The sequence below is a fragment of the Crocodylus siamensis genome, chromosome 11 (assembly GCF_052110815.1).
Source record: "Crocodylus siamensis isolate JL-2025a chromosome 11, ASM5211081v1, whole genome shotgun sequence".
Lineage (NCBI taxonomy): Eukaryota > Metazoa > Chordata > Crocodylia > Crocodylidae > Crocodylus > Crocodylus siamensis.
In genome coordinates, this window is record NC_143405.1 from 34,758,993 (window position 1) to 34,785,508 (window position 26,516).

General features: G+C 44.1%; 1 protein-coding gene across 1 annotated transcript in view; it reads left to right on the forward strand.

Moving 5' to 3' along the window:
- The window catches only part of ATG7 (autophagy related 7), a 314,637-nt gene extending 288,282 nt beyond the window's left edge, over window positions 1-26,355 (forward strand). The window contains exon 19 of the mRNA XM_090021027.1: window positions 7,705-26,355. Coding sequence (XP_089877153.1) covers window positions 7,705-7,737 — 33 coding nt within the window. The 3' untranslated portion in view covers window positions 7,738-26,355. The remainder of the gene's footprint in view (window positions 1-7,704) is intronic.
- The last annotated feature ends 161 nt before the right edge of the window (window positions 26,356-26,516 follow it).

Here is a 26,516-nt window from a genome sequence, read left to right on the forward strand (position 1 = left end):
ACCTCTTGCTGGGTCCTGCTCTAAGTAAGTGCCTTGCAGGACACCCCAAGCCTTATGGGCTAGATGTGTAGCTCCAAAACCACCCCTTTACCATGCCCCATGCTTCACAGACTGTAGGTAGACATTGTCTTTAGTGATGAGACCTCTAAGCCTCTTGTCATCACTGGACCCTTAGCCTCAGTAACAGCATCCTCTGGCGCTGAGGTCTCCTCACGCCCCGTCGCTGCTTCCTCTGGCACTGGGGCTCTGCACAGTAGCGTGCCCTGATGAGGCTGCCTCCTCCCCAGTACTCTCAATCCGGTCCACCGGATTAAAAGCAGCAACATAAATATGAGCCCCTGGACTATAACATAAAAGCAACCATAACCCTAGATACTTCAGTCTCACCAGCAGCAGCACAGGCACCCAGGTATCTCTGTGGAGTTTTTCTGCATGAACTCCACTCCCCCTAGCAGCTGTCAGGGCTATAACTGCCTTCAGTCCCAGCCCTGGGGCTTATATGTGCCCAGGGCCCTGCCTTCTACCGGTCAGCTGACCAGGTGCAGCTGCAGGCTAATTCCCTCATTAACCTGCTGCCATAGTAACCTGCACCTGTGGAGTTTCTGCCTGGCTCCTAGGGCCTTCTCTCTAGGCAGTTTCTGCCCTTAAAGTAGCAGACACCTTAGTGCCCTGCAACAAAGACCCATTCTCCTAGGTTTCTCCTTTTTGGTTTTCTAATTATCTAGCCTCTCTTCTGTTTGGGTGTTTGGAGGTTTTATATGAGAACTTTGTATAGCAGTAAAATTTCTTTTACTTCAAAATGAATTATTTTATTCATTTGAAAGCCATATCCTGATTTATTATGTGGTTGTATTAGGGATGTTATGTTTAAAGTCCTCTGGAAAGTAGATCTTCAAATCTGCTTGGGTTTTATGTGTCTCCAGGTTTTAAGAGAGAGCAGAACAGATGTCACTCCTGATATTGTCTTGTTTAGAAAACATCACTCCCACGAAATAAACACTGTGGCCTCAAAAATGACCTTTTCAGCAGCAAAATACCTCTAGAGAATATGTCTTTAGAGTTTTAGTTTGTTTTTTGTTTTTGTACTAATTTTTGTCTGCTTGCTTGGTTTCTTCATTCTTTCCTGTTGCTACAAGAGATGTTATGGGTTTATTTACTATTTGGTATAGTAACCCCATGAAACTATTGTAATGCTGAAATAGCTGAATACACGCTGGCAGCCTAAAAGCAGATTGAAAGGAGCTGTGGGAAATACTATTGATTGTTATTCCTTGTATGTCACCAACTATTTAGCAGACCTTTAGACTAGTAAAATGACAGGCTACTTGTTCCTTTTATGATTTGGCATAGACTAAGTACCTAACTGAAGTGATGCGTTGGCAGCTGATGAGTTAACACTTCATCTGCAAGAAGACTAGGGACATAGAGCCATTTTGAGGGAAGTACTTGGAGGTATTTAGACCAGTTAAGAGGAAACTTCCAAAAGTTAGCATGTGACTAGAAAAAGATAAGGATACGAGTAAAGAAGGGACATAAAGGACCCGGTGCCTTGAGTGCAATGTTGTGTGCTTGAGCCTAAAAAAAGGTTGAGAACCACTGCCTTAAAGCATCCACTTGCCAATAGAAACAAAACACAGTGCTCTTATTTTCTCCCCCGCCCTGTATCACGCAAAGCAAAATAAAATAAGTTGCCTATGTTTATTACATGTATTGTGGTAGATCTTATAGACTGTCTCTGTTTCAGTCATTAAAATATGCCAGGATTACCAGTTGGCATGCCAGTTTACCAGGATGAGATAGGAAACTCAATATTCTTGCGTCTAGGAAGTTGTAGATTTAGCACCGTTACAGACTTTTTTTTTACAAGTTTCCAAAACAGATCATTTCAACTACAGTTTAGTTAAAGAACCCAAACAACTATAGGTGTATGAGTGTTGTGTGCATTGCATGTCTTTTAACTGAGTAAATACCTTAAAACTTCCATTCTTTGCTAAAAAGTTTTGTTTTGTTTAAAATAAAATACATGGAGTTTAGAACTGTTTGCAGTCAGGACTCATAGTAGAGATGATATCTTTTATTAAACCGACAAGCCTTTTATAAAAAAAAAAAATTAATTCCAAGCTTTTGGGCACAAACACCCTTCATCAGGAATTGCAGAAAAGATTGTAAAAGTTCTCCTGGGTAGAAATGAAAGTTCATATTTCATAGGATTTTACCAGGGAGTTAATAGATGGAAAACTCCTCTGGGCAGTCGGTTCATAGCTGGTATGGAGTCTCTTACCTCTTGTGAGGTTCTGTGACGATACAAGTTCCCTTGAAACAAAAGCAGGAGCAGTGTCTCAGGTTTCAGGTGGTCACAGTTGCTTCCTGCTTGGGAAAATATGAAGATTTCGTTTCAGAAATTGGCTAAAATTTGATATCTTCCATATGTCAAAACCCAAAGGAGTTTTACATCTATTAACTCTGTGAATTCCTATGAAATATTAACTTCCATTTCTACCCAGGATAACTTTTACAATCTTTTCTCCAGTGCCTGAGAAAACTTAAGTTAATTAAAGATTTTTTTTGCAAAAATCTTGTTAGTCTAATAAAAAATAGTATCTCTACTATAAGTCCTGATTGCTTTTTCCTCTAAACCAATACAGCTACAACTTGGATACTGAACTGTTTGTGGGATATTTGAGATAAAATGCTGTTTAGAAAAATTGATGCCAAGAGCTAGGAAATAAGAAAAGAAAAAGAAAGACGACTGAGCAAGGCAACTAGAAATATAATGCCACAGTGAGGCTTTCACTTCCAAATTACAAAATGAAATTCATCTTCAGCTGTGAGTGATTAGAAGTTATTACCAGTTGACACCTGTCCAGTGGCCTGTGTGAAGTGAGTCAGAGGTCTCAGTCTGGTCCTAGTGCAAGTATATTAAGCTTGGGTTCTATCATAACCCCCAAATCCTCCCTAATAGTCTTATCCATACTGTATTTGTTCATCTGTTCCCCACCCCACAACCCCCCATGCCTATACCATCTTGCATTTGTACTTGTTAAATTTTACTTTGTGGTCTCTAATCCAGTTCTCCAATTTATCAAGACCTCTCTGAATTTTCATCTTGCCAGTGGATTCTAGTGGATCAACTCCACTCAGCCTTTTTGTTGTTTGCATCTAGGTCATTAATTAATCTGTAAACCACACTGTACCTAGAACAGATCCCCATGGAACTCCCCTTGAAACCTTCTGCCAGTCTAACATCTATTCTGTGGATAAAGATGACTTTTAGAGCTGTTGGTTTGGCAGCTGTCACTATGTTTATTGGAAACAAAATTGCAGGCTGCCTGCCCTCAAGTCATCCTACTGCACAGCCTTTCAGTGCATTTATTTTTTTTCTTTAACAGGCAGGAGAGAAAGAGAGGGCTAAAATCTGTCTTTAAAAACAAAAGAAAAAAGCCCCCAAGTGGGTCTTACAAAGGATGGGATATTAGCCTGCGCTTTGAGTTTCTTGCCTTTTGTCCGTTTTGATCAGGCCATAGATTCTATTTAAAGATAACTTTTTCATATTTGTTTTCCATATCCTTGACCCTGACTGGCAAGTTGGATACTTGTATTTGCCTTGGCAAGTCCCAAGCCTCTCATCGAGGGGAGGACAAAAACACTTTTTTCTTTTTGTAAACAAGCTGTTACTTCAGTATTTTCCATGAGGATTTACACCACCATTTTGAAACCACTTTAGGAATTGAGAATACCATTTAGAGTCTTCTTGGCTTAGCTTGCAGCATTTCACAGAGCTGTGGGATTCCACATGTAGCTGGTATAGGGTAAGGAGGGGGAAAGGCGTTTGTGTTCCAGACAGTTAATTTGTAATTCCCATTTCTGGTCTTGATGAAGCTGGTGTTGCTTTCAGTGTTGTTTGTAAGACTGTAGTGCTTAGAGGGCAAGCATGAACAGGGCACCATTGTGAATGGCACTGTACATACAGCACCTCTGCCTGCAGAATATAAAATCTAAATAAATGCTAACATTTGAACTTTTGGTATGTATTTTTCCCCTGGTTGGGTTGTAAAAGGAAAAGAATAATTTTGTTGCTGATCTAATGCTAATATGGCAATAACCAGGGTCTGATTCTCAGTAAGTATTTCTAGAGCTTCATCTATCACCAGGGCTAGGGACAGAAGTTACACATAAACTGATTTAGGTCTTCAGGAATTGGTTTAAACCTGTTACAGAACAGAAGCTCAGTGCACATAAACCCAGTTTCAAAATGGCTGAAACTGGTTTAAGATAAACCAGGTTGAATGTAGTATCAGACTTAACTGATTTGCATCAAACCAGTTTATGAAACATCTGTCCCAGACCCCTTCCTGGTTCAAGTTGAATCAAGAGTCCCCCAGCATCCTAGCATAGGCTGTGTGTTCACTTCCTCTTCCTGCTGCCCTGAGGTCTCTCAGATGTGCAGTCCAGACCCACATCAGCAGGATTCTGCAGGGTTGTTCATCACTTTTTCTTCCTGCTTCCAGGTGCCTCTGAGATTTGTAGTTCCTGATCACAGCCAGCAAGATTCTGCAGGGTTGTGCCTTTCTGTTCAATGCATGCTCCCTTCTGAGAGAGGACTATTCTTGTTCAGGCTTTTATGAATTCAGTGCCACTGCCTTTTTCCCCACCCACCCCCTCTTTAGCCTGGCAGGCACTGCACCCTTCCCCCCACAGACCCTCCAGGTAGCTCTGGGCTGAGACTTGGCCACACTCCCTCCACTCTAGCAGGGAAAGGGGAAAAGCCTTGGAGCTGGCAGGCTGCAAGGTGTGCTCTAGTATCCCCTAACTTCTGGCTTGAGCCACTGCAGACACGTGCTTGCATTTCCTGAGTCAAAAGTGAATGTCTGTTTGCTTGCTTGCTGATTCAATGTCTGCAGCTTAGACTAATCTACAAAGACTGAATTGATTCAGCCCTGGGATTTTTGACTGTCTGTACTTAGCCCAGGTGATGCTCATGCTTTATAGGCTGAGCTGCTGTGATGGCCTAACCTATGGGTATGGTGGCTGTTGGTCCTGTTTATACTGGACTGGCCTGTTTTTGTCCCCTATCTGTTTCTGAATGAGGAATGGCCTACAAAAAGTCCTGTTTTTTAGTTCATTGATGTAAATACATGCCGATCATTTGTCCTTGCAATTGTATTGGCTGTGCCTAGCGGTAGGACAGTGCACAGCCAGGAGGAGCGGGATTCCAAGCCAGCCAGGAAGGGAGGGAGGTAGCTTTTGTTGGCCCTGCCCCTTGCCACTAGTTGGCCAAGGATACATTAATTGTGTTCTTACAGTCAGGGGGACTTGGCATGGTAATTTACCATAGGCATTTAGTTGAGACAAGCAAGGAACTCTCCAAGTTTTGAATTAATTTCTAGCTGGCTTAACAGTGAAAGCAATCCTGTCATTCTAGCCCAGTGGTTATCGACATTTTTAGACTTGAATCATCCCTCAGGAAATGCCAGCTCTTCGTTTGCACTCTTTTTCACTACGGAAAAATAATAGAGCATTTCTTCTGTGACAAAGAACTTTGACCACACTAGGTCACAACATTTTTAACCCTATTAATTCCTATCTAAAACATATGGGTTTATCTTGTGAATCATATTTGCACACCTACTAGTGCTAACGTTGTGTGGCAGCCTCCAGCTACACAATGTCACCCTTGGTACCCCAGGTTGCCACAGACCATCTGAAGTTTAATGTTGCTTTCTTCCTTAAAGGCCTAACTCCAAGGCATGATTCCTAAAGTAACCTACTGGCATAAGTTCTCCGCACTGAATGGAATGAGTATGAACCACACATCGCAAATGGCTATTGGTCAAAAAATATCTACATCTTCACTTTAAATTTTTGAGGGGGAAAATCTAGAAGTCATCATGTTTGAACTTCAAAAGCAAAGTTTGGGAAGAAAATATTTTTATTTGGGTATAATTTAATGTTATTTAATGTTCTGTCTGACATGAAGCTAACATGATTTAACTACCTTCTCCTTTTTTTGCAAATTAACTTGCTTTTCCACATGGCTATTTGCAACTTTCAGTAAGGATGCCAGTTAAAGGGAGCAGACCAATTTGATAAGTAGAATTGATCAAACAGAAGTATTTGAAGTAAAAGTCTTTAAACCTTCACCCAGACTTATTGCACTTCTACTGTTTCTGCATGTTCTATTGTGGGTTTTTCCTTTCATTTATGCCATTGGTTGATGCTGAACTGTTTTGGAAAAAACACAAAGAGCACTTGCATGTATCAAGCCTGAGCAGTTCTTCACAGAATCACCACAAATGTGATTAAGTCAGCTAGATTTGCATAGAAGCACAGTCATGTATGCAGCCTGCAGCTGGAGGATGCATACAGTTTGTGTATGCAAACAGGTGCGCTTACAGACTTTTGCGTTTTATGTAAAGTATTGCATTCTTTGTTCTGACAACTGAAATACTATATGGACCTAGCTTTAAATTGGTATGGCTCCTAGGACTTCAGATTCCTTGGGGATCCTGTGAAAACATTAACTTTGTTTTCCAGACTGGGTTTCCAGGATACGTCTAATGATCTTGGCCTAGAACCAAAGTAAATGTACAATTGCATCTTACTACACAAAATAATATATGTTTTTTATGCCAATTACTGGCTGGCTTGTAAAACTGTTAAAACACTGATGAAGAAACAAATTTGTATATATTTTTGTCTTGTGTTGTTTGCTGCAATTGGTTGAATCATGCTACTGATTATCCTCAGATGTTTGAAGAACCACTGCTTTTTCATAATGTTGTTCACAAATTCATAGTTTCTACTAAAAGTGCATTATCTACTATTCCTAATTATGTATTTCCTCATAACAAGGAAAAAAGATTATAAGGAGTGTCAGTAGTATGCTGTGGTTCAGAGCTGTTCAACTCTGGCAGGGCAAGGGACCACGCATGGCCCCAACATGCACCCCCCAGGCTGCAGATTGTGCAGGCCACATGCTGCAGAGGGCAGCCCCCTGGGATTCCTCTATAATGTGTGGACTATACAAGTGGCATGAAGACCCCTAGGCTGCATGAGTGGTACTTGGCCCTCTGCCCCTCTGGGTAGTGCTGGCAGCACATAACCCATGCCACATGCTCCTTTCCCTTTGCTTTACCCCTCCTCCATTGCACAATAGTGGAAGAGGTGGTTGCAAAGGCCATGGGCCACATGTTAACCACTCATATCACATGCAGCCAATACACTGCCAGTTGGGCAGCCATGCTCTAATTCATACCATACAATGACTAGCAAATAGCCATAGCAGAAAATTCCTGAAACATGCACTGAAATGTATCAATCTAAAACACTAGAGGGATATTTAAAAATATCAAGATTTGCTTTCACGTACACCAGTTGGTCTGTAAATGACTCACTAACCCACCAACTGCCGAAGTCCATTGAATTGTTAGTTCCCCAGCAGCTCTCACGCAGTGTTCACAACCTTTGTGGACTGGCAGACCACATTTAACTGAAAAAGACTACAAAGGTCTGGTATGATTCACAGCCCATCTATATAGACTTACCATGTCCTGGCAGACCACAGTTTGGGAACCACTGTTGTACAGGATAGACCACCAGCTAAATAGATTCCTCCCTTTTCAATTAGATTAGTGATTACACAAGCTATATTAAAAGCATATTCAAGTTCAACCACGTGAAATTTTGTTTGCTTTCTCATTACAGATCTGGGACATGAGTGATGATGAAACAGTTTGAAAGCCAAGTAAATGAAGTGGAAGATGACCTACTTAGATCTGTATTGCTGTCTTTTATCTGTCACTTGATTTCTTATATATTCTGACAGTTAAAAATATAACTTTCATTTTTGATATGAATGGAACTTTATCTTAACCTGAAAAGCAGTTCTGTTGTGGGTGCGAGTCTCTTCGTATTGTATGCAGGACCTAACTAGAGCAACATGGTTATATTTAAATGCCCAGTTTCTATTTTTTCAGTTACTAAATATAGCTGGCATACATTTAGCCACTTAAATAACTCCCGGTGTTTTTTCATTTGTCCATTTTCATTGTATTGTCAATAGACCTACCTAAATAATATTGTCTACTTTTCTTCCAAAGAAGTAGGGTTACTTTATAAATAGTTAATATTCAGATTATGATAATATTTTTTTACAGCAGGTAATTAAATTACATTGATATTTAAAGGAGCTGGGGTAGAAGATGAGGTGGGTGAGTAATTAAAAATCCACCTACACCAATTTTTTACTGTGTCACAGATTGTGTTTATAACATGCCCCTTATCATATGATATACCAGGGTTTCTGTCTGTACAGATGGAAGCAATGGTTTTAAATCTTATTAAAGCTCTCTTAAGACAAGTACTTTAGCATGTTTCTGCACTTTGGATAAAACATTGTCTGAGCCTTACCTGGCAAGGAAGAACAGGGTTGGGGATTCAGACATTTATAGAGGGAGCCATTACATAATAACTCTTTTAGAGAAGTGTCTTTGGCTTGATAAAAGCTGTAGAAAGAGTTTCTCTAACTCTTGTCATTCTTAGATGCTGTCATGCAGTACTTCCTTGGGCCTCAATAAAGCCCTAATCTCAAATCTGCTTGGTGAGCCTTTCAGTTTTGTACTTTGTAGGACACAGAAGGGCTCCATAGATGACTAGTTCTGCACAGAACATCACTGGAAAACCACTGAGAAAAGTGATAGTTGTGAAAAACAGAATTTTAAAACGCCGAAGTATGTTACTATCCCAAATCAAATCTATTGTTTTTCATCTTGGTCTAAGTAAATAATAATAACAATAACAACATTATTTGCCATCTTAAGTCTAGTTTTTGCACTGATCCATGCATTGCTTTGGATTTGTCCAACCATTCTTTCCTCGGTGTATCTGGAAAGTCAGTATATCCAATAATTACGTCGTCTTCCTTCAGTTAAGTTAAGATAGAATCCTTGGTTATGTAAGTCACAGCAACTTGTTTGCCAGCTAAGCTGATATATCCTCTGGTATTCCATAGAAGTAGAAGCTCTGTAAGAGCTACTTAGGGCAGAGTGCAATCCCCACTCATGCATTATGGTTTTGAATGAAGATGTTTATAAAGTGTTCTCTTGTTTGTACCACTATGAATAATCTCCGCGTTCAAGTTTACATTTTTTTCCAAGTGACCATAAAGGAATGTCTCATCTAGGTAGCTCCAATGTAATATAAATATATTCTTATAATCTAGTTAGAAAGAAAAGTCCTTAAAATTAGTCTTAAATTTATTTTTGAAAAAGGAAGATTAATAATGAAATAGAATCTGACATCTTGATGGTCTAAACCAGTAAGATTAGGAAAATTCACTGTGCATTTGTATACATGGAAAATGATCTTTCAATGGACAAACAAAATACATTTAAGAAATAAGGCTAAGACACCTGATTTGTCCTGCATTCAAACCATTCTGAATTTTTATTTTGTTCTTACCATTATCAAAGGATTTTATTTTATTCATTATCAGAGAAATTAATTTATAACACCTCAATACTATGGCAGCTGTCAGAGACCAGCCTATATATCTTTCATAGTTACTGAGATAGTGACATGCAAAAATTTATTTTGCAGTTGTGCCATTTTAATAATCTGAAACTTGAAAAATGGCTCCTGTGCCCCAGAGTTTACTAACATGGAAAAGTCTTTTGGATATATAAAACCTTGTCCAAATTACAGTTGTACTATATTCTTACAAATCTACAGTTGTACTATATTCTTACAAATCTCCGAATCTCCCGGAATCGATTCAGAGGGTTCTGATTTGATTCGGAGAGATTAAAGGTTCTGGTTCTGATTCTATTTGGATGCAGAGATTCAGCCATCAAATCAGGCCACGTCTCCACCAAATTGAATCAGCAACTGAGGCTTCACACAGCCCTAGTAAGTATCCATTTAACTACCACAGTATGCAAGATCTAGAGTAGGGGTGCGCAAAGCTTCAGTTGCTGATTTGATTCGGAGAAGATTCGGCCCGATTCAGCAGCTGAATCATCAAACTGGGAGACCCATTAAAAGCTCTGAATCAATTTGAAGCATCTGAATTAATTCAGAAAAGATTTGGTGATTCAGAAGGCAGTTTTGTGGGGAGACAGAAACAGAGGAGCAGGGTAAAGACTGCTCTGATATTGACATCTGTAGTGGCCAGTGACCATGACTGTGACCTTTCCCTGAGTTCCCTCCCAATCACAGTGTTCTGGGCGAGTGACACAGAAACACCATATAAGGCCCTGTGTGAAGCCTTTCTCTGCCAGAGGTGCCAGACCCCACCATCTGGCAGATAGCGTGGAGGCCTTTGTGACTACCTATTTTGTCGAGGACCTGGAGATGCTGCAATGCGACCCCTTCACCTGTTGGGCAACCCACAGCCAGATGTGGCAGGATATGGCCACAGTTGCCTGGGAACACCTTTCCTGTCCATGGACCAGTGTGCCAAGCAGGCGGGTGTTCAGCATTACTGGTGATGTAGTGACACCTCACTGCACCTCCTTGGATCCTGGTTTGGAGGACCAGCTGGTGTTCCTGAAGGTGAACCTCCCACTGCTGGGGTTCCCCAAGCTCCACCTGCAGATGGAGTGAGTGCCACTCTCCTTACCCCACACCCATTTCTTTGTGTTAGTTGCTTTCACAACCATTTAATGCCAGGACAAACTTGGAGGTGTGGACTGGGGCTATAGGGAAGAAGGCAGCCCTAGGTCCTGGGCATGACCTAAAACTGGAATGGTGATGGTTCTGTTGTAGGGTGTAGTAATTGTGGGGGGTACTGGAGATATGTTGGCAGGTTTTGCATTTCTTGTCATGTAATGGTCTGGATCCATTCAGTGTATTTTGGGCTGTAGGAAGTTTGCTTCTGGTGATGAAGTTAGCGAGGTTCAGTGCTCGTTTGAATTTACAATACACTTTTCACAGATGAGCCTATGAACTTCAAATCATCGACCTCCGATGATACACGATACAAAAACTCACGGACTCAGTATAGACGTTGGATTTGTGACACACTATAACCTGCCTGACACATGACTCCCCAGGTACCTCTGCACTTTTACCTGCTGCATCCCCCTTCCCTCCCCACCTGCCTGTCTCTCACCCCCAATGCCTCAATTTAGATTTTCACTGACTGGCCTTCTTGCTTGCAGTCCAGCCTCTGGCTTCTTTACTATTCATTTCATCCAGGAAGAGCACACACACCAACTACAGATGCTTTCTCAGCCTGATGAAGAGTTTTTAAACCCAAAACCTTGGCAAGATATATTTCTCCAACTATTCAGTTGGTCTAATAAAAGATATTGTATTTACTCAAAGAACCTTGCCTGTTTGCTCCTTCGACCAATACAGCTACAACCAGAAACCCAGTTAACACACACAAGTGATAAGAGTTTTGCTTTCAACAGTTTGAGGTACACTTTCATAAAAGCTCCTGCTCACTTGGCAGGCTTCATGCCATCCCCGCTACTTTCACTCTACTCTGCCTTACAACACAAGTGACACGAGTTTTGTTTTCAACAGTTTGAGGTGCACTTTCACTGAAACCCCTGCATCTATCTCCTTGAAAATTGGCAGGCTTCATGCCTTCAGAAGTGGCTACCATCCCTGCTGTTTTCATCCAATTCTGCAAAAAAATGACAAAGTTATGGGTATTTTAGTGATTCCTCATTACAGTCTATGGCTGAATCGCACCGAATCAGTGCCAAATATTTCAAAACCGATTCGACCAAATCCATTCGGGACAGTGAGCCGAATCACTAAATCGAATCCCTGTCCTCTGAACTGGCTGAATCCGAATCAAATACTGGTTGCTTCACACAGGCCTCATCTAGAGGTCCAGAACTCAGGGCTAATATAATGTTTTGTTACCTCTGTAATTTCAGTAACATACAACTGTGTCAGACTTAGCTGCTTCCTGTACATAAGCTGCCCATATTTGCCCAATGTTCAGAAACACTTTAGTTTGATTTGGAAAAACTTACGTTGTCTAACTTTATTGTTTTTTTCTTTCTCCATGCAAACCATAATTGTTCTTATTTTCCTTCTAAAAAGGGGTGTAAGCATTTACTGAGAGGGAAACAGTGAAAATATATGTCCAAATGAATGAAAAAAATACATATTAAAGCAGCCTAAACAGCTGAAAACTTGTATTTACTTATTTGTACACGCAAATGGTAGGCTTTGACATAGCTCTTCATCTGTTGGTATTGCTGTTTAATGGAGGAACTTGAAACTTGAGCTTCACCAGGAGTTTGGGGGTTAACTTTAGTTTTGCTGACTTGAGCTCCCAGGCATCAATAAAAGGGCCAAGCTCATCCCTTTTTCTAGCAAGGTAACATCTGCCATTGCTGTCAGGGCACTTTCCCAATCTGGCTGGGCGGGTGGAATGTGGCTTCTTTTGAGGCTGCTTTTGTTACTTCTTCATAAAACGTCTAACATAAATAGAGTGAATTAATGAGGAGGTGCAGTCAGCACCCTCTTTCACAGACAACAACTGTGCTACCTGCACAATACATCTGGGGTCCAATTTAATACTTTTGAAACTCCACTGGATTTTCATCCAATGTAAATTGGGTCCTTGATGGACTGATAGGGCATAGAACAGTAGCCAAGATCTCACTTTAAAACATCAACCATCTATCTATGATTCTTTGTTGGTATCATCACCTTATTATATTTGGTGGGTGCAATCAAAATCCTGTCCTGACCTAATCACGCATTCATGAAAAGAGAATTTTATAGTCTCTGTTTCCAAGTTGATTGATGTTACTTTTTAGGGCCTGAACACAGAACACATTTACACTGGAATTATCTGCATTGGCATTGTACACCACTGTAAATTGCAGAAACAGCTGATGCCTGTACTAATGTAACTTGTATCGTATTTTTAATGCATATTTTTCGTGGGATAACTTTAGTCTGGATTCAAGGCACTTGCATCAGTGCAGAGGTCTCTGCTATCTCTGTGCTCTGGTTACACTGGTATAAAGTCTGGTTTCACTTGTATAAATATGTTTTGCCCAAGCCAGATTATGACTAACCTATGCCCATTAAGTAACTGAGTGTTATAATCCACATTTCATGATTTACTGTTTAGGGAAATTCACCCAAGGCAGTAGAATTTGCCCTGTGGTGGAGAGGTAGCTCAAGTTCCTTCACAGCACTGAAACCCTACATTCAGACTTACAAGTCAACACAGTTGTAATGGATGTATGGGCATGTGAAAACTCTTAGCACCATGGAAAATCCATACATAATACAGCGAGTGTTAGTCTCCTAAGGTAGCAATGATTCCTCAAGAATTTTTCATGGCTGGACGGAGGCTGTAAAACTGGCACTTAATTCCCCTAGTCTCTTCTTTGTAATTAGTGTCAGCTCTCTTTAGTGACAAAGCTGAGCGTTGACTCTAGGGAGCTCTGCAGGTCCAAACCAATGGCAGAGTAAGTATCCATTTAATTCGTTTAATAAGATTCCAGTTTAAAGGCCAGGTTCTTTCCACAATGACACCTGTGCAGCTCATTTGAGCTCTGGAGTCACACAGTTGTCATGAGGGTCATCTGCAGGCAAGAGGATCACTCAGATGTAACCAAGAGCAGATTTTGAAACCAACGGAACTGCCCAAGTGTGACCAAAAGTACAATTTAGTTTACAGAAAGTCATACGTGCAGTAAATTGTGTGACAGTCTTTGAGATGCCAGGGCATCTGAGATGTAGGGTTGCTGATCAAAACGAACTCTGAGTAGATTTGATATAGAATCCTGGAGATCCATGAAGACTGCTCAATGGTTCAATAACCCTTTTTACATTGACATTTTTCAGGCTATAACCACATTTGCAGAGTTGAGAGAGAGTCCTAATTTTGCTTCTGCTCATTGTGGGGTAAGAGGAAAAGTGTGTGTTCTTTGAAATGGAGGCATGTCACAAACTCAGAATTAATTGTTCTTTTGTTCTACCAGTTTAAAATAGATGCTTTTATTCTACAAAGAGAGAAAGTCCAGACTGTTCTAAGTTACAGGGCATAAACACTGTGAGGTTATTTTTCTTGCTATGATATCCACTTTTTAAAATCCAACTTTTCTAATAACAATTTAGTATTTAGCTTAGAGACAAATAAGCAACTATGGTCCAAAGACAGCAAATAAAACATTTAGAGTATGATAAACCTTAGTAGACTTGCTTAAATAAATGCAGCCTCCAAGACTTCCCCAGCCTATTACAAATATTTGACACAGGTTCCTTAAGACTTCTCTCTCTGTAATATTATTCTCCCTCCCCGCCCCCCCCATTTCATCAGAGATGATTTTTGCCTCATAGTGTTCTTGCCAGTTGGTAAAGAAACACTCCTCTTGGAGGATTTTTGCACCTTCCTCTGAAGCATTGGCCATGGTTGGAGGTTGAGGACTGGACTAGATGGACATTAGGTCTGATTCAGTTTAGCAATTCCTATATTCCAAAACCACAAAACTCATATCTCACTGTCCTATTCTCCTCTTTCTTCTGTAGCTGCCCAGATGTTCTCCAGGGGCCTAACATGGCTTAAAAACGCCATAGTGCTATATTAATGAGTGATTCAACTTCTGAAACCCATATAGGGTTTTCCTGTCTACCGTGCATCACTTCAAGAATCTGCTGTAATCCCTATGGAGTAGCACATGATTAATTACTCATTTCTGCAGCATACTGCAATTACTAAAATGAGAAATATCCAATTTGATGGAGAATGCGCTCCCCCCCGCCCCCAATATTAGTTACTGCAGCAATTGTGGACTTCCTGCATTGTTGTGGCACTGGCGTTTAGATCAGTGAGAAATAATGGTGGTCCTTAATTCTCTCCTTTACCCTCTTGTACAGTCTCTTTGGCTAAGTACAGACAATCAAAAAGCCCAAGGCTGAATTGATTTAATCTTTGCAGGTTAGTCTCAACTGCATAGATTGAACCAATAAACAAGTTAAAAGGCATTCACTTTTGATTCTGGAAATGCAGCCACATGCCCTCAGTGGCCCAGGCCAGAAGCTGGGGGGCACTAGAGCATGCCTCCCTTCTTGGCTGTAGCAGGCAGTTTAAGCCAAGCCTAACCTGTCCACCCTACAAGAGCAGGGGTTTGCAGCATCCTGGGTTGCTGAGGAACTGTGAGTTAACTTGAAACTGGAGGGGATGTGGGACAGAAGTTCAATAAACTGATTTAACCTAAATCCGTTAGATCTGATACCACATCCATCCAGGTCTATTTTAAACTGGTTTGGGCCATTTTGAAAGCAGTTTATGTGCACTGAACTTCTGTTGTGTTACAGATTTGAACCAGTTTCTCATCACTTGCAATTATTTATGTATAATATCTGTCCCTAGCCCTCACGATACCTTTCCAGTTGCATAACAGCCTTTCTTTTAGTATAGTATTTCCCAGGTGAAGGTGTTCATTATTTTCAAATGAAGCAAGTGCACAAAAGGTTCTTGTCCTGACCCAGTTTCCTATCATTTCTGGTCCCACAATGTTGGGTACAGCACATATAAACAACAGATAACACATAGTAGTATTGCAGAAGGAGATGCTAAGCTACTTTGAATAACACTAATAGCTCTACACCTGGTTACAGCAATGCTAAATCTTTAAAGATAACTTGTGCATCAGATTTCTCTCCGCATTCCTAAGCTCTATCCTAGATACTATCCAGAGTGTTTTCATGGATAGGGGCTTAGGTCAGTGCCAGAGCTCTCTGTAATTCCAAGTTACTGCTTTTTCCCACGGTCTTGGTGGTGGTAGGTCCTTTTGCAGAGTCAATATAAAAAAATGCCATTTACTGGGTCAGCCAACAAGTTCATCTTACCCAGGATCCTGTGCCACTAAGTGGCAGAGAGTGGGTACTAATTCGGAGGGCAATTGGGGCATGTAATTTTCAATACTGATAATATTTGTTGGCCACATTCTCTATACGGCCATCTTCTTGGAGATGCCTCAGCTGTTTTTTTGAGCCTTCTTGCATATCAATAGCCACTCATTCTCTGGCTCCTGAAGACTCTGCTTCTTGGCGGTCAGAGTTTCTTGCAAGCAACTGCTTGGCCTTGGAGTGGGGGAGTTCTTTGAAAAACAAATGTGTTAGATTTGCAGGCAGCAGTGCAGCACGCACAGCATTTACAGCTGCTCCAGAGTCTAGGAGTAGTTGTAAGGCTTCTAAAGGTTTATTTCCTCATGCTTTTTAAACAGAGGTTTATATAGGCCTCAAATACAAAATACAAGAGCTATAGTTTTTACCTTACTTTCTTCAAAACAAAGTGACACATGTACAACCTACAATTTAAAACTAGGAATAAAGAATTTAAAAACATTTTAATAAACAGAAATAATAGTATGTTCCTAGTATTGGACTGGTAAGGGAAGGCATGGTCAGTTATTCACAATCTTTCTCTTTCCTTCCCACTCTTATAACTCTGCCTTCCATTGTCATCTTCCTCAGTTATGCCTAATCCAAAGGGACCATATTACCAAGTCTCAGGACAGGCCAGTCTCTGCTCTTCAGCATGCTCAGCATCTCCAAGCTCTAGTCTCAGCTGAGCACACCAGAGAGCAAGGGTGGGTAAGGGAATGTGGAGTGCTGCAATATCAGAAGACAGGCAACCCTACCACAGTCAGTAACTAAAGAGTGCCACCACTTCTCTTGGATGAAATGACCAGGATAAAAGTGTTAATTTGATCACTGACAGGATTCCCAATACAGGTGCTTAGAACAGGTCTGCCCCAGAAAAAATGGAACTTACTGTCGCCCTACTCTTATCTCCATTTAGGCTCTCTTCCTTCTGGAGTTGAAGGACATCCCTAACTTTAACTTACCGTATCAGCCTCAAGGCCTTAGAGTAGGGGTGGGCAAAATATGGCCTGAGGCCATTCTATCCAGCCCGTGGGACCCCAAACATTTTAGAAAATTAATATTTATCTGCCCTTGGTTCCTGACAAAAATGACAGGAACCAAGGGCAGTAGGACTAAGGGGAAGCCTGGTGGGCCCCCACAACAGCAGGGCCTGCCCAGCCCCACCCCCCAGCCGGAAGCCCCAGCAGGGGCTTCTGGCCTGGAAGTACGTGGCTGCCCACACCGGAACCTCAGGTAAGGGTGGGGGGAAAGAGGGGGGCCTTGGGCAGGGAAGGAGCCCGGGGAAAATCTGAGTGTGGGGGGAGAAACCAGCCCCTGACCTACCCCATGCCTGGCGCCCCATGCTACAGCTGCTCACAGCCCTCCTGGGGCTGCATGTGCCTACTCTGGACAGCCCCGCATGGGCTGCGAGCAGCTGCAGCAGGGAGTGCCAGCCATAGGATGGATGAGGGGCCACTTTTTCCCGTGCTCAGCACCAGCTCCTTCCCGGCCAGCAAATGTGGGGTTGGGGCTGTGCACTGCGCCCCGCCTGTACCGCGGGGCTGGGGGGCACTGGGAGCGAATGGGCGGGGAGCCAGCGGGAGCACGGGGCCAGTGCTGGTGGGGCCCAGAGCAGGGTGGCAGGAGCGCAGGGTCCCAGCCAGCAGGGGCTCTATGGATCCGGGCCAGCTCCTCGCTCTCCCTGCTGGTGCAGCCCAGCCTGGCTCCACAGAGCCCTGCCAGCCTGTGCCCCGCTTTGGGCCCTACCAATGCTGCCCTGGGACATTCGTCCCAAGATGGTGACCAGGGACTGGGTCTCCTGTCAAGGGGTGGGGCACCTGACAAGGGGCGGGGCTACCCATGTGGCCTTTGACAGCCTGCCAAAAGTGGGTAAGCTGCCCTCTGCCTAAAATAATTGCCCACCCCTGCCTTAGAGTATAAGCTGTCTAGAAAGGATGCCAGGGGGGTGGTATATCTCTTTCTTTAGAGCACTTTTAGACATTGCTTAAGATATAAGATGCAGAAACAAATGTACTCTCATTCTAATGGACTAGGTCAGTAAAGTTTTCTTTCTTTTGCACACCCACTTCCCTGGACTTACTGTTGTGCCATTTATGGCAATGAACTTGAATTTCTGCATGAGTAGACAAGACTGTGGGAAGAGAACGATGAACATGAGGTGCAAGTTGGTTTCTCATTTCTATAACTATTCTAGTGTCCAAATCGAGCCAGTCCAGGCTAGATGTGGCATGGGGAGCAGCATCAGAAACCGCTTCTAGGTCATGAAGAACTAGATAGTTCCAAAGTTGGTTCATTTTCAGTACAAATGACCCAGTGGATTGTATTTTGCTAGCTTATACATTGGGGCCCAGTTACAACTGTATTTTTTAAACTGTACTTTTCAATGGTTACCAGCTGGATCCTTCAGAGAAAGCATGAGTGAACATGATAACCTAAATGCTATTTTTTTAGCTACATTCCCCTCCCAAATTAGTACAACTGAAGAGGAAAGAAAAAAAGATAATTGGGAATTGGGCTGCTTGTTTTTTAATAGTTGATATTTGTGTTTTAATTCTGTTTTAGCATTTTAATTCTGTTAGTTTTAGTGTTTTAATGTTTTAATTCTGTTTTAGTATTAAAATGAACGTAATCTCATCTCTAAAGACAATCTGCCATTTAGCATGTATTTAAAAAAAGTATGCGTTTAAAAGATGAAATAAACAAATCTCCTGTTAATGTTTAATACATTCCTGAGTTTTGGTTTTCATTTTTTGCTGAGTGTCTTAAGTTGTTCAAGTGAGCCCCGAAAGCGAGCTGGGGAACGGGAGGAAAGGCAGGGTGAGCCGCAAGGGCTGGAGGCGGGGGGTGAGCCCCAAGGGCCAGGTCGAGTCGGGGGACGGGGCAGGAAAGAGACAGGAGGAACTGGAGAGCTGACAATCTTCCAGTAGCAAGTCTGAGCAGTCCAGGTCAGGGAGGACATTAACAGTGAGGAAAAAATGTGGATAAAATCTTTCAAGCCGATATGGAACTTGGAGAAAGAGGATCTTATTAAATTCTTAAAAGAAATGCTGCAAATCTTTTTAGGACTGGAGACAGACTAATATCCCTAGACAGGGTACACAGATCTCTCTGTGCTCCTCCCAACACAAACAGATCTAGTGACATAGTTCTAAGACTGCATTATTTCAAACAAAATAAGCAAATAAGAAGAAGAATTAGAGAAGTCGCTGCAATTAAATTGGGCACATAGAAAATACAGGTTTTCCAGGGTATGTTAAACTCCACTCTAAAGAAGAGGTCATCTAGTCCAACCCTCTGCTCAAAGCAGGACTACCCCTAACTACATCATCCCAGCCAAGGCTTTGTCTAGCCAGGTCTTAAAAACCTCTGAGGATGGAGATTCCACAGCCTCTCGGGGGTAGCCCGTTTCAGTGCTTTACTACTCCTCACGAGTCAGTTTTGCCTAATATTTAATCAAAACTTCCCTTTCTGCAACTTGAGACCATTGTTTTGCCATCTGCTACCACTGAGAACAGTCTAGTTCCATCTGTGTTGAAACTACCCTTCAGGTAGTTGAAGGCTGCTATTAAACCCCTCCTCAGCCTTTTCTTCTCCAGGTTAAATCAGCCCAGTTCCTTCAGCCTCTCCTCATATGTCAGGCTTCCCAGCCCTCTAACCATTTCCATTGCCTTCTACTGGACTCTCTCCAATTTGTCCACATAATGTCAGGATTTCACCCAAAATGGCAGTCAGGGGGCCTCCAAGGGGTTAACCACACAAGAAAGTCAGTCTACTTACTTACTGTAGCTTACTGCTACACTAGGGGAGTACATCAAGGCTTTGGTGAGCAACTGTTTACCAGGGCACCTAAGGGGAAAACTACGAATAATACCTACAAACTCCTAGAAGACCGATTAAGGCTCAACATTAGGACAAACTTCTTCACAGTCCAGACTGTGAAATAAGTTCCAGAGATGGTGCAATCACCAACCCTGGAAATCTTCAAGAAGAGACTAGACAGTCACCTTGCTGGGGTCACCTGACCGTCAGTTATCTTTCCTGCTTGGTGCAGGGGGCTGGACCCGATGATCTTCTAAGGTCCCTTCCAGCCTTAAAATGTATGAAGCTGTGAGTTTCATGGGGTTAATCATAAAGCTTTATATTTTAGGGATGTGGGGAGGGAGAGAAGGGCACCTTAGGAGGGATGTTTGGGGACACAGAGTGGGGAGGAAGAGGCTGGGAAAGCAAAGCATTGGTAATACTTTTGTGGTTCATGTTACAGTTGCTGTTTTTATGAAAGCAGGTGGGGGCAATTAAGGTGGCTGTGTTAGAAGAAGGTGGGGGGGGTAAAAAGAAAAAAAGTTTTGAATCCAAAAACATCCCTTGGCACAGGAAGAACTTTATCATACTGACAAAATTTAGACAGCTATAAAGAGAAGGTAAAAGCCAACTATAAATGTACAGAAACCAGTTCAATAGAGCAGCCTACTATTCTTGTGAAGTCGCATAAACTCAGATTTTTTACATCATAAATATTCAGGGTCTTAACAGTATTATTAAACTGGAGGAAGGTGTTACAAGCCATCAAAGATGAAGCACCAGATTTTTGCTTCATCCAAGAAAACCTCTTTAAACAGGGACACAGTAAATACATAAGAGGTATGCCCCACCCACATAAATCTCCATGTAAAGCAAATGAAAAAGGAGTTACGGTTATTACAGTGGAATATAGACCTTTTCAGCTAAAGGAAAAATGTTTGTTTGATTCTAGTACTGCTGATCTAGGAAGGTTGGATGGAGGTGTTCACAGAGCTCACCAGCCCCAGGCCTACGGCGAGTATGGAATTGCAGCGTCACTATTCCTCTTATGGAAAATACTGAGGGGAAAAAAGAGGAATATAGCAAGGTGGCAAGAGGTGAATTCATGTGTTTTTCTGGGTATAGAAATTGTTTTACCACTTAAGGGAGAACTGACTGCTGTGATCTGCTTGGTACAGTTACTGAAATAACTTTAGGAGAGGGTGGAAGTTAATGGCAAGAAGGTGTGGCTTTTCCAAATGCAAATAATTGTGAGTAGTTCATTATGTTCATTTCTCTTTCCTTAATGATGTGTTCTACGAGTCTGGGTGAGCCCATTATTGACCCTTAACTTAAGTATTCCCTCAGGCATTTCTCACATTTCCTCTGAGAACTGGAAAGGCTAAAGTCTCCTGGGTTGAAACACCAGCCTAATGAAGAGGAGCAATAGGGGAGACATGTTACACTGTTATGCTGCAGAATTTCTAAGAAGAAATTGTTTGCATGTTGTGTTAACTGCTAATGTTCCATAAGTGTCCAGGAAAACATTACTTATTTCTTATAGGTGATTTGGCCATTTTAAAGGATGCTTCCTGATGACTACTTGGTTCCAGGGAAGATTTGTAAATCAGGAAGGAACAAAAGTGTTCATTTTAATTGGAAACACAGCTCCTTTGCCTGGAAAGCCTTTGAGATAGAAGAAACCCACCAGGCTGTGCCAAAGAACTTCAGAAGACCTTAACCCCTGAGTGCTATGCGAATGCTGTATCAGAAGCTGTTTGCCATATCTAATTTAAAATGTGGGTTCTAATTGGCTTTTTGTCAGCAGACCCAAAAGGTATGTTAGACTCAACTGGCAGGGAGTGAACTACCTTGAGGGGCTGGACCCACCAGTGCCAACTGGAGACTCACTCTATACCTGCAAGAGGGCTCTACAGCTCCCAGGCTGCTACCTTCAAAAGCTAAAATACATTTCTTATTTACTTATTCTGAATGTATGTTCAAAAGGCCATATCTTCACAATTAGGTTAGGAAGGCCATATCTTCACCATTAGGTTAGGAAGGCATTTCACTCTCCTATTACCTACTACATGCTCAAGATATAACCAGTTCTTGGAGGGAAAGGGAGGCAAGGAGGAGGGGAAAGAGGAAGAGACAAAAGGTAAGTTTATATGCACTGCATGGGTATACAGGGCACATCTACACATGCAATTAATGCAACTGAATATACTCTGGCTTAATTTGAGCCAGGGCAAACTAATCTCAATGTGCATCTACATGTGCATTTAAGCACAGCAATTTACTGAGCTGCCAAATACCACTTGTTTCTGATGGGACTATCCAACAGCACAGTAAATTAAGTCTGTACCCTAATTGCCACACATATTTAGGTGATGCTTTACTGTGCAGCAAATCAGTCTACTGTGCAGTAAAGCATCTCATATAGATGTGCCTACAGAAAAGCAGTTTTATTCAAGTTCACTTGAAAACCCAATGAGAATTTGTTTTCTTTAAAATACTTACTAGTTTCAGTTGCCCACTTACTATAATAGTCACAATGCTTTATGCAAAAAAGTAGCTTTATCTTACTTTTCAGTTGTTAAAGGACATGCAATAGCCCTGAGGCTTCATGAAAAGTTACAACTTAAGGTGAATTAAACACAGGTATTTGCAGCAGGAGTGACTGACTACTTTGACATTCCTTGCATGTCTTTGCATGTATAATATTGAGGGTATACACTTTTGTGTAGGCTTTTTACAGCATATTTAACCATTGTGGCCCCCCCACTAAGTGTCTATTATCAATAGTGAATTCTTCCGTTAAACTTCCAGTCTTAATCAAGCTGGTTTTCAAATGAAGAGAAAAAGAAAATGGCAACTTTGAAGTAACTTTGAAAGACGAATTGGATCAGAAGCCAAAAACTTTTCACTTGGGGTTGCCTGTTTGAACTGGGCTTAATCAGTATTGACTGAGAGTTGTCAGTTGGTGGTGAGCTGGCCCAGTATTCAGACCATATCACACAATCACCACCATTTAAATTAGTTTGCAGCCTCCTAGGCACGTCAGCACAGAAGAGGAGTGTTGAGTAGGCATGAATGCAAAACTGATCATTTCCTCCTATGGAGAAGCTCTCCATGAGGCAGGTCAGGGGGTGTGGTGTGGTGTACTGAGGGGTGGTGGCTCGCTGTTATTGTGACACCTACCATGTACAAGGCCACAGGTTGGTATTATTTTTTATTTGTATAATAGTAATGCTTAAGAATCTTCATCAGACCCCAGATGTAAGCTTTATTGAGATCTCACTGTAATTCTTTCATTGTGTTTTAATTTTCAAAAGAAATGTTTCAGTGCTCAGATTGGCTTTTGAAAAGAAAAATACCTGGGAGTAGCATAAGCAACCCTTCAGTAAGAAACCAATGATCAAGCCCCCGCCCAGGCCCCTACTTGGCCCAGCCCCCCAGGGAGTGAGAAGAGAAGGAGTGGGGTACTCAGCAGTCCCCCTCCTGTAGGGCAGGGCCCCCCAAATCCCAGGCAGGGCCCCCCTGGCCTGAGAAACCAGCGTTCCCCAATGGCAGGCCCACTGCGCATGCGCGCAGTTTAAAAGAGCCTGCCAAACAGGGAAAAGAAAAAAAAAAAAGCTCAGTTAGGCTCCGGAGCAGTGAGAGATGCGCGGGTGAAGCCCGCTGCGACCCCCAGACACCCCCTCAGCAGCCGCCGAGCCCCCTGCCGACCCCCAGCACAGCCGGAGGTAAGCGGGCTCGTGGTGGGAAGGGGTTAACTCCTCGCTCCCTGGGAGGAGGCCGCTGCCTGGTGCCGGGCCGGGTCAAGCCCCCGCCCAGCCCCGCAGGGAGCCACGCGACCGGAGCCACACGAACAGGCTGCGTAAACAGGCGCTTGAGTTAGCGCGGAGTTCGCGCAGGGGAGGGCGTGGGAGGGCACGAGACCCTGCCTGCAACCCCCCCAGAGTAGTCAGCCCCAGCCGTAGCCAGCCTATCAGAGGCATGACACGGATGGGCACGTACCACACCCCTCGGGTCCCCTCGGGCTCTGCAGCCCCCCCATCGGGCACCTCAGAGACGGCCACCCAGACGGAGCCCCTGGTTCCGGGCTCCACGCAGACGGAGCCCCTGGCTCTTGGCTGCGGGGGCTGCCTCTCCCTTTTTCAGGCTCTGGGGCCTGGGAGCATGGCTACCTCCCCTTGTGGGGTCTGCTCCCTACTGAGGACTCTGGTGCGCCAGCTGGAGGAGCTCCAGGCCACAGTCCAGAGAATGCGTGCCATCAGGGACTGTAAGCAGGAGATAGACTCCTACTGCCAGGCCCTTCTACCCCGGGAGCTGCAGGGTAGAGCACCGTCTCCCTCCATGACTAAGGAGGACCCTGGGACCTCCCGCTCTGCCCAGTCAGGGGCATGGACCAAGGTGGTCAAGGGCCCGAAGGCCCGCCGCACCAAGGCCCCTCCCTCGCCGGAGCGTAGCAACAGGTTCACACCTCTTGCAGCCCCAGCAGAGCCTGCTCAGTTGCCGGCTCCCGCAGGCAGCCCAGGCTCAACCGCAGCTACTGGCCCCGCTCCCCGCAAGTCAAAGCGAAAGGTGTTTGTTGTGGGAGACTCCATCCTGCGGGGCACTGAGGGGGCAATCTGCCGCCCCGACCCCTTAGCCCGGGAAGTCTGCTGCTTCCCGGGGGCCCGCATCCGAGACATTGCAGAGAGGATCCCACAGCTCCTCCGGCCCACAGACCACTACCCCATGCTCCTTATTCACGTGGGCACCAATGACACGGCTCAGATCACCCCCACCCAGGTCATGAGGCGCTACAGGGATTTGGGAGTGGGGCTTAGGGGTCTGGGAGCTCAGGTGGTGTTTTCGTCGATCCTCCCAGTCTCGGGCTATGGGCTGGGGAAGGAGAGGAGGATCCACGCAGTGAACCAAAGACTGCGGAGCTGGTGTCATCGGGAAGGCTTTGGCTTCCATGACCACAGCCTGGTCTTTGCCGAGACAGGCAGCAAGCTGCTGGGAAGAGATGGCCTCCACCTCTCTCCCCTGGGGAGGAGGCTCTTCTCAGCCAGGCTGGCTGACCTGCTCCACCGGGCTTTAAACTAAGCCCACTGGGGGATGGGGGGACTACTGCCACTGCTGGCCCTCTGAGCAACCCTTGCAAAGCCAGCAGACCAAGGCACTTAAGGGAGCCCACCCCTGCCCCAGCCCTGGCACAATCTGTGGGCAAGGCAAGAGCCCCCAAGGGGACACTTGCCTGCCTGTACACTAATGCCAGGAGCCTGGGTAACAAGCAGGAGGAGCTCGTCCTCCTGCTCAGTGCAAAGAATTATGATGTCATTGGGATAACGGAGACTTGGTGGGACTCCACCCATGACTGGACCACAGGTATAGAAAGCTATACCCTGTACAGGAGGGATCGTGTTGACAAAAGGGGCAGGGGTGTAGCTCTCTATGTGAAGGAAAGCTACATGCCCCTGCAAGCTGATGTTGGCGACCAGCATGGACAGCTAGAGACCCTCTGGGTAAAAATTTATGGGGAATACAGCACAGGGGACACAACGGTGGGAGTCTACTACAGACCTCCCACTCAAAGTCCTGAGCTTGACCAGGAGTTCACCCGGGAACTGACTGAGGCCGCTTGCTCCAGGACCTTGGTTGTCATGGGTGACTTCAATTACCCGGACATCTTGTGGGAAGATCACTCAGCTAAATCCGAGCGGTCGCAAAGCTCTCTCTCGTGCGTGGATGACCTCTACCTGACTCAAGAAGTCTATGGGCCAATGAGAGGCAAAGTGCTGCTCGACCTGGTACTGACTACGGGGGACAACCTAATCGGCGACCTAGTGATCGATGGGAAGCTGGGTCACACGACCACGAGCTGATCACCTTCACCATCCGCCGTAAAGCTGGCAAGTCAGTCAGCAACACAGAAGTCCTTGACTTCAGAAAAGCCGACTTTGACAAGCTCAAGAGGCTTGTCGGTCAGGCCCTCAGGGACCATGACCCCAGGGAGATGGGAGTTCAAGAAGAGTGGTTGCTTCTCAAGGAAGTGATGCTCAGCGCACAAGCTAAATCTATTCCAACACGGAGGAAAGGCAGCAAGAAGGCACAGCAGCCCTCCTGGCTCTCCAGGGACCTAGCGGACCTCCTGCGGCTAAAAAGGAAAGCCTACAAAGGATGGAGGACGGGATTTACCTCCAAGGAGGATTATTCTGTGCTGGTCCAGTCCTGCAGGGAGCAAACCAGGAAAGCCAAGGCTGCAACTGAACTCCAACTAGCTTCAAGCATCAAGGACAACAAAAAGTCCTTTTTCAGATATGTGGGGAGCCGGAGGAAAAGCAAGGGCAACGTTGGACCCCTGCTAAACCAGATGGGGCAACTGACAACTGATGCCCAGGAAAAAGCCAACCTATTAAATAGGTACTTTGCATCAGTCTTTCATCAGTCCCATGGGACACCCATGCCTGCTATGGGACAGGGAGATCCGGGTAATGGGGATCCCCTACCCTCCATAAATGCTGACCTCGTGAAGGAACACCTTGAGAAGCTGGATACCTTCAAGTCAGCCGGCCCTGGCAATCTGCACCCCAGGGTACTCAAGGAGCGGGTGAGCGTCGTAGCCCAGCCCCTGGCACGGACCTTTGAAAACTCCTGGCGCTCTGGTGTACTGCCCGAAGACTGGAAGAAGGCCAATGTGGTGCCGATCTTCAAGAAAGGGAGGAGAGTGGATCCGGCTAACTACAGGCCCATTAGCCTGACTTCTATCCTGGGAAAGATCTTAGAAAAGTTTATTAAGGAGGCCATCCTTGATGAACTGGCCCAGGCTAACATCCTAAGGGACAGCCAGCATGGGTTTGTTGCGGGTAGGT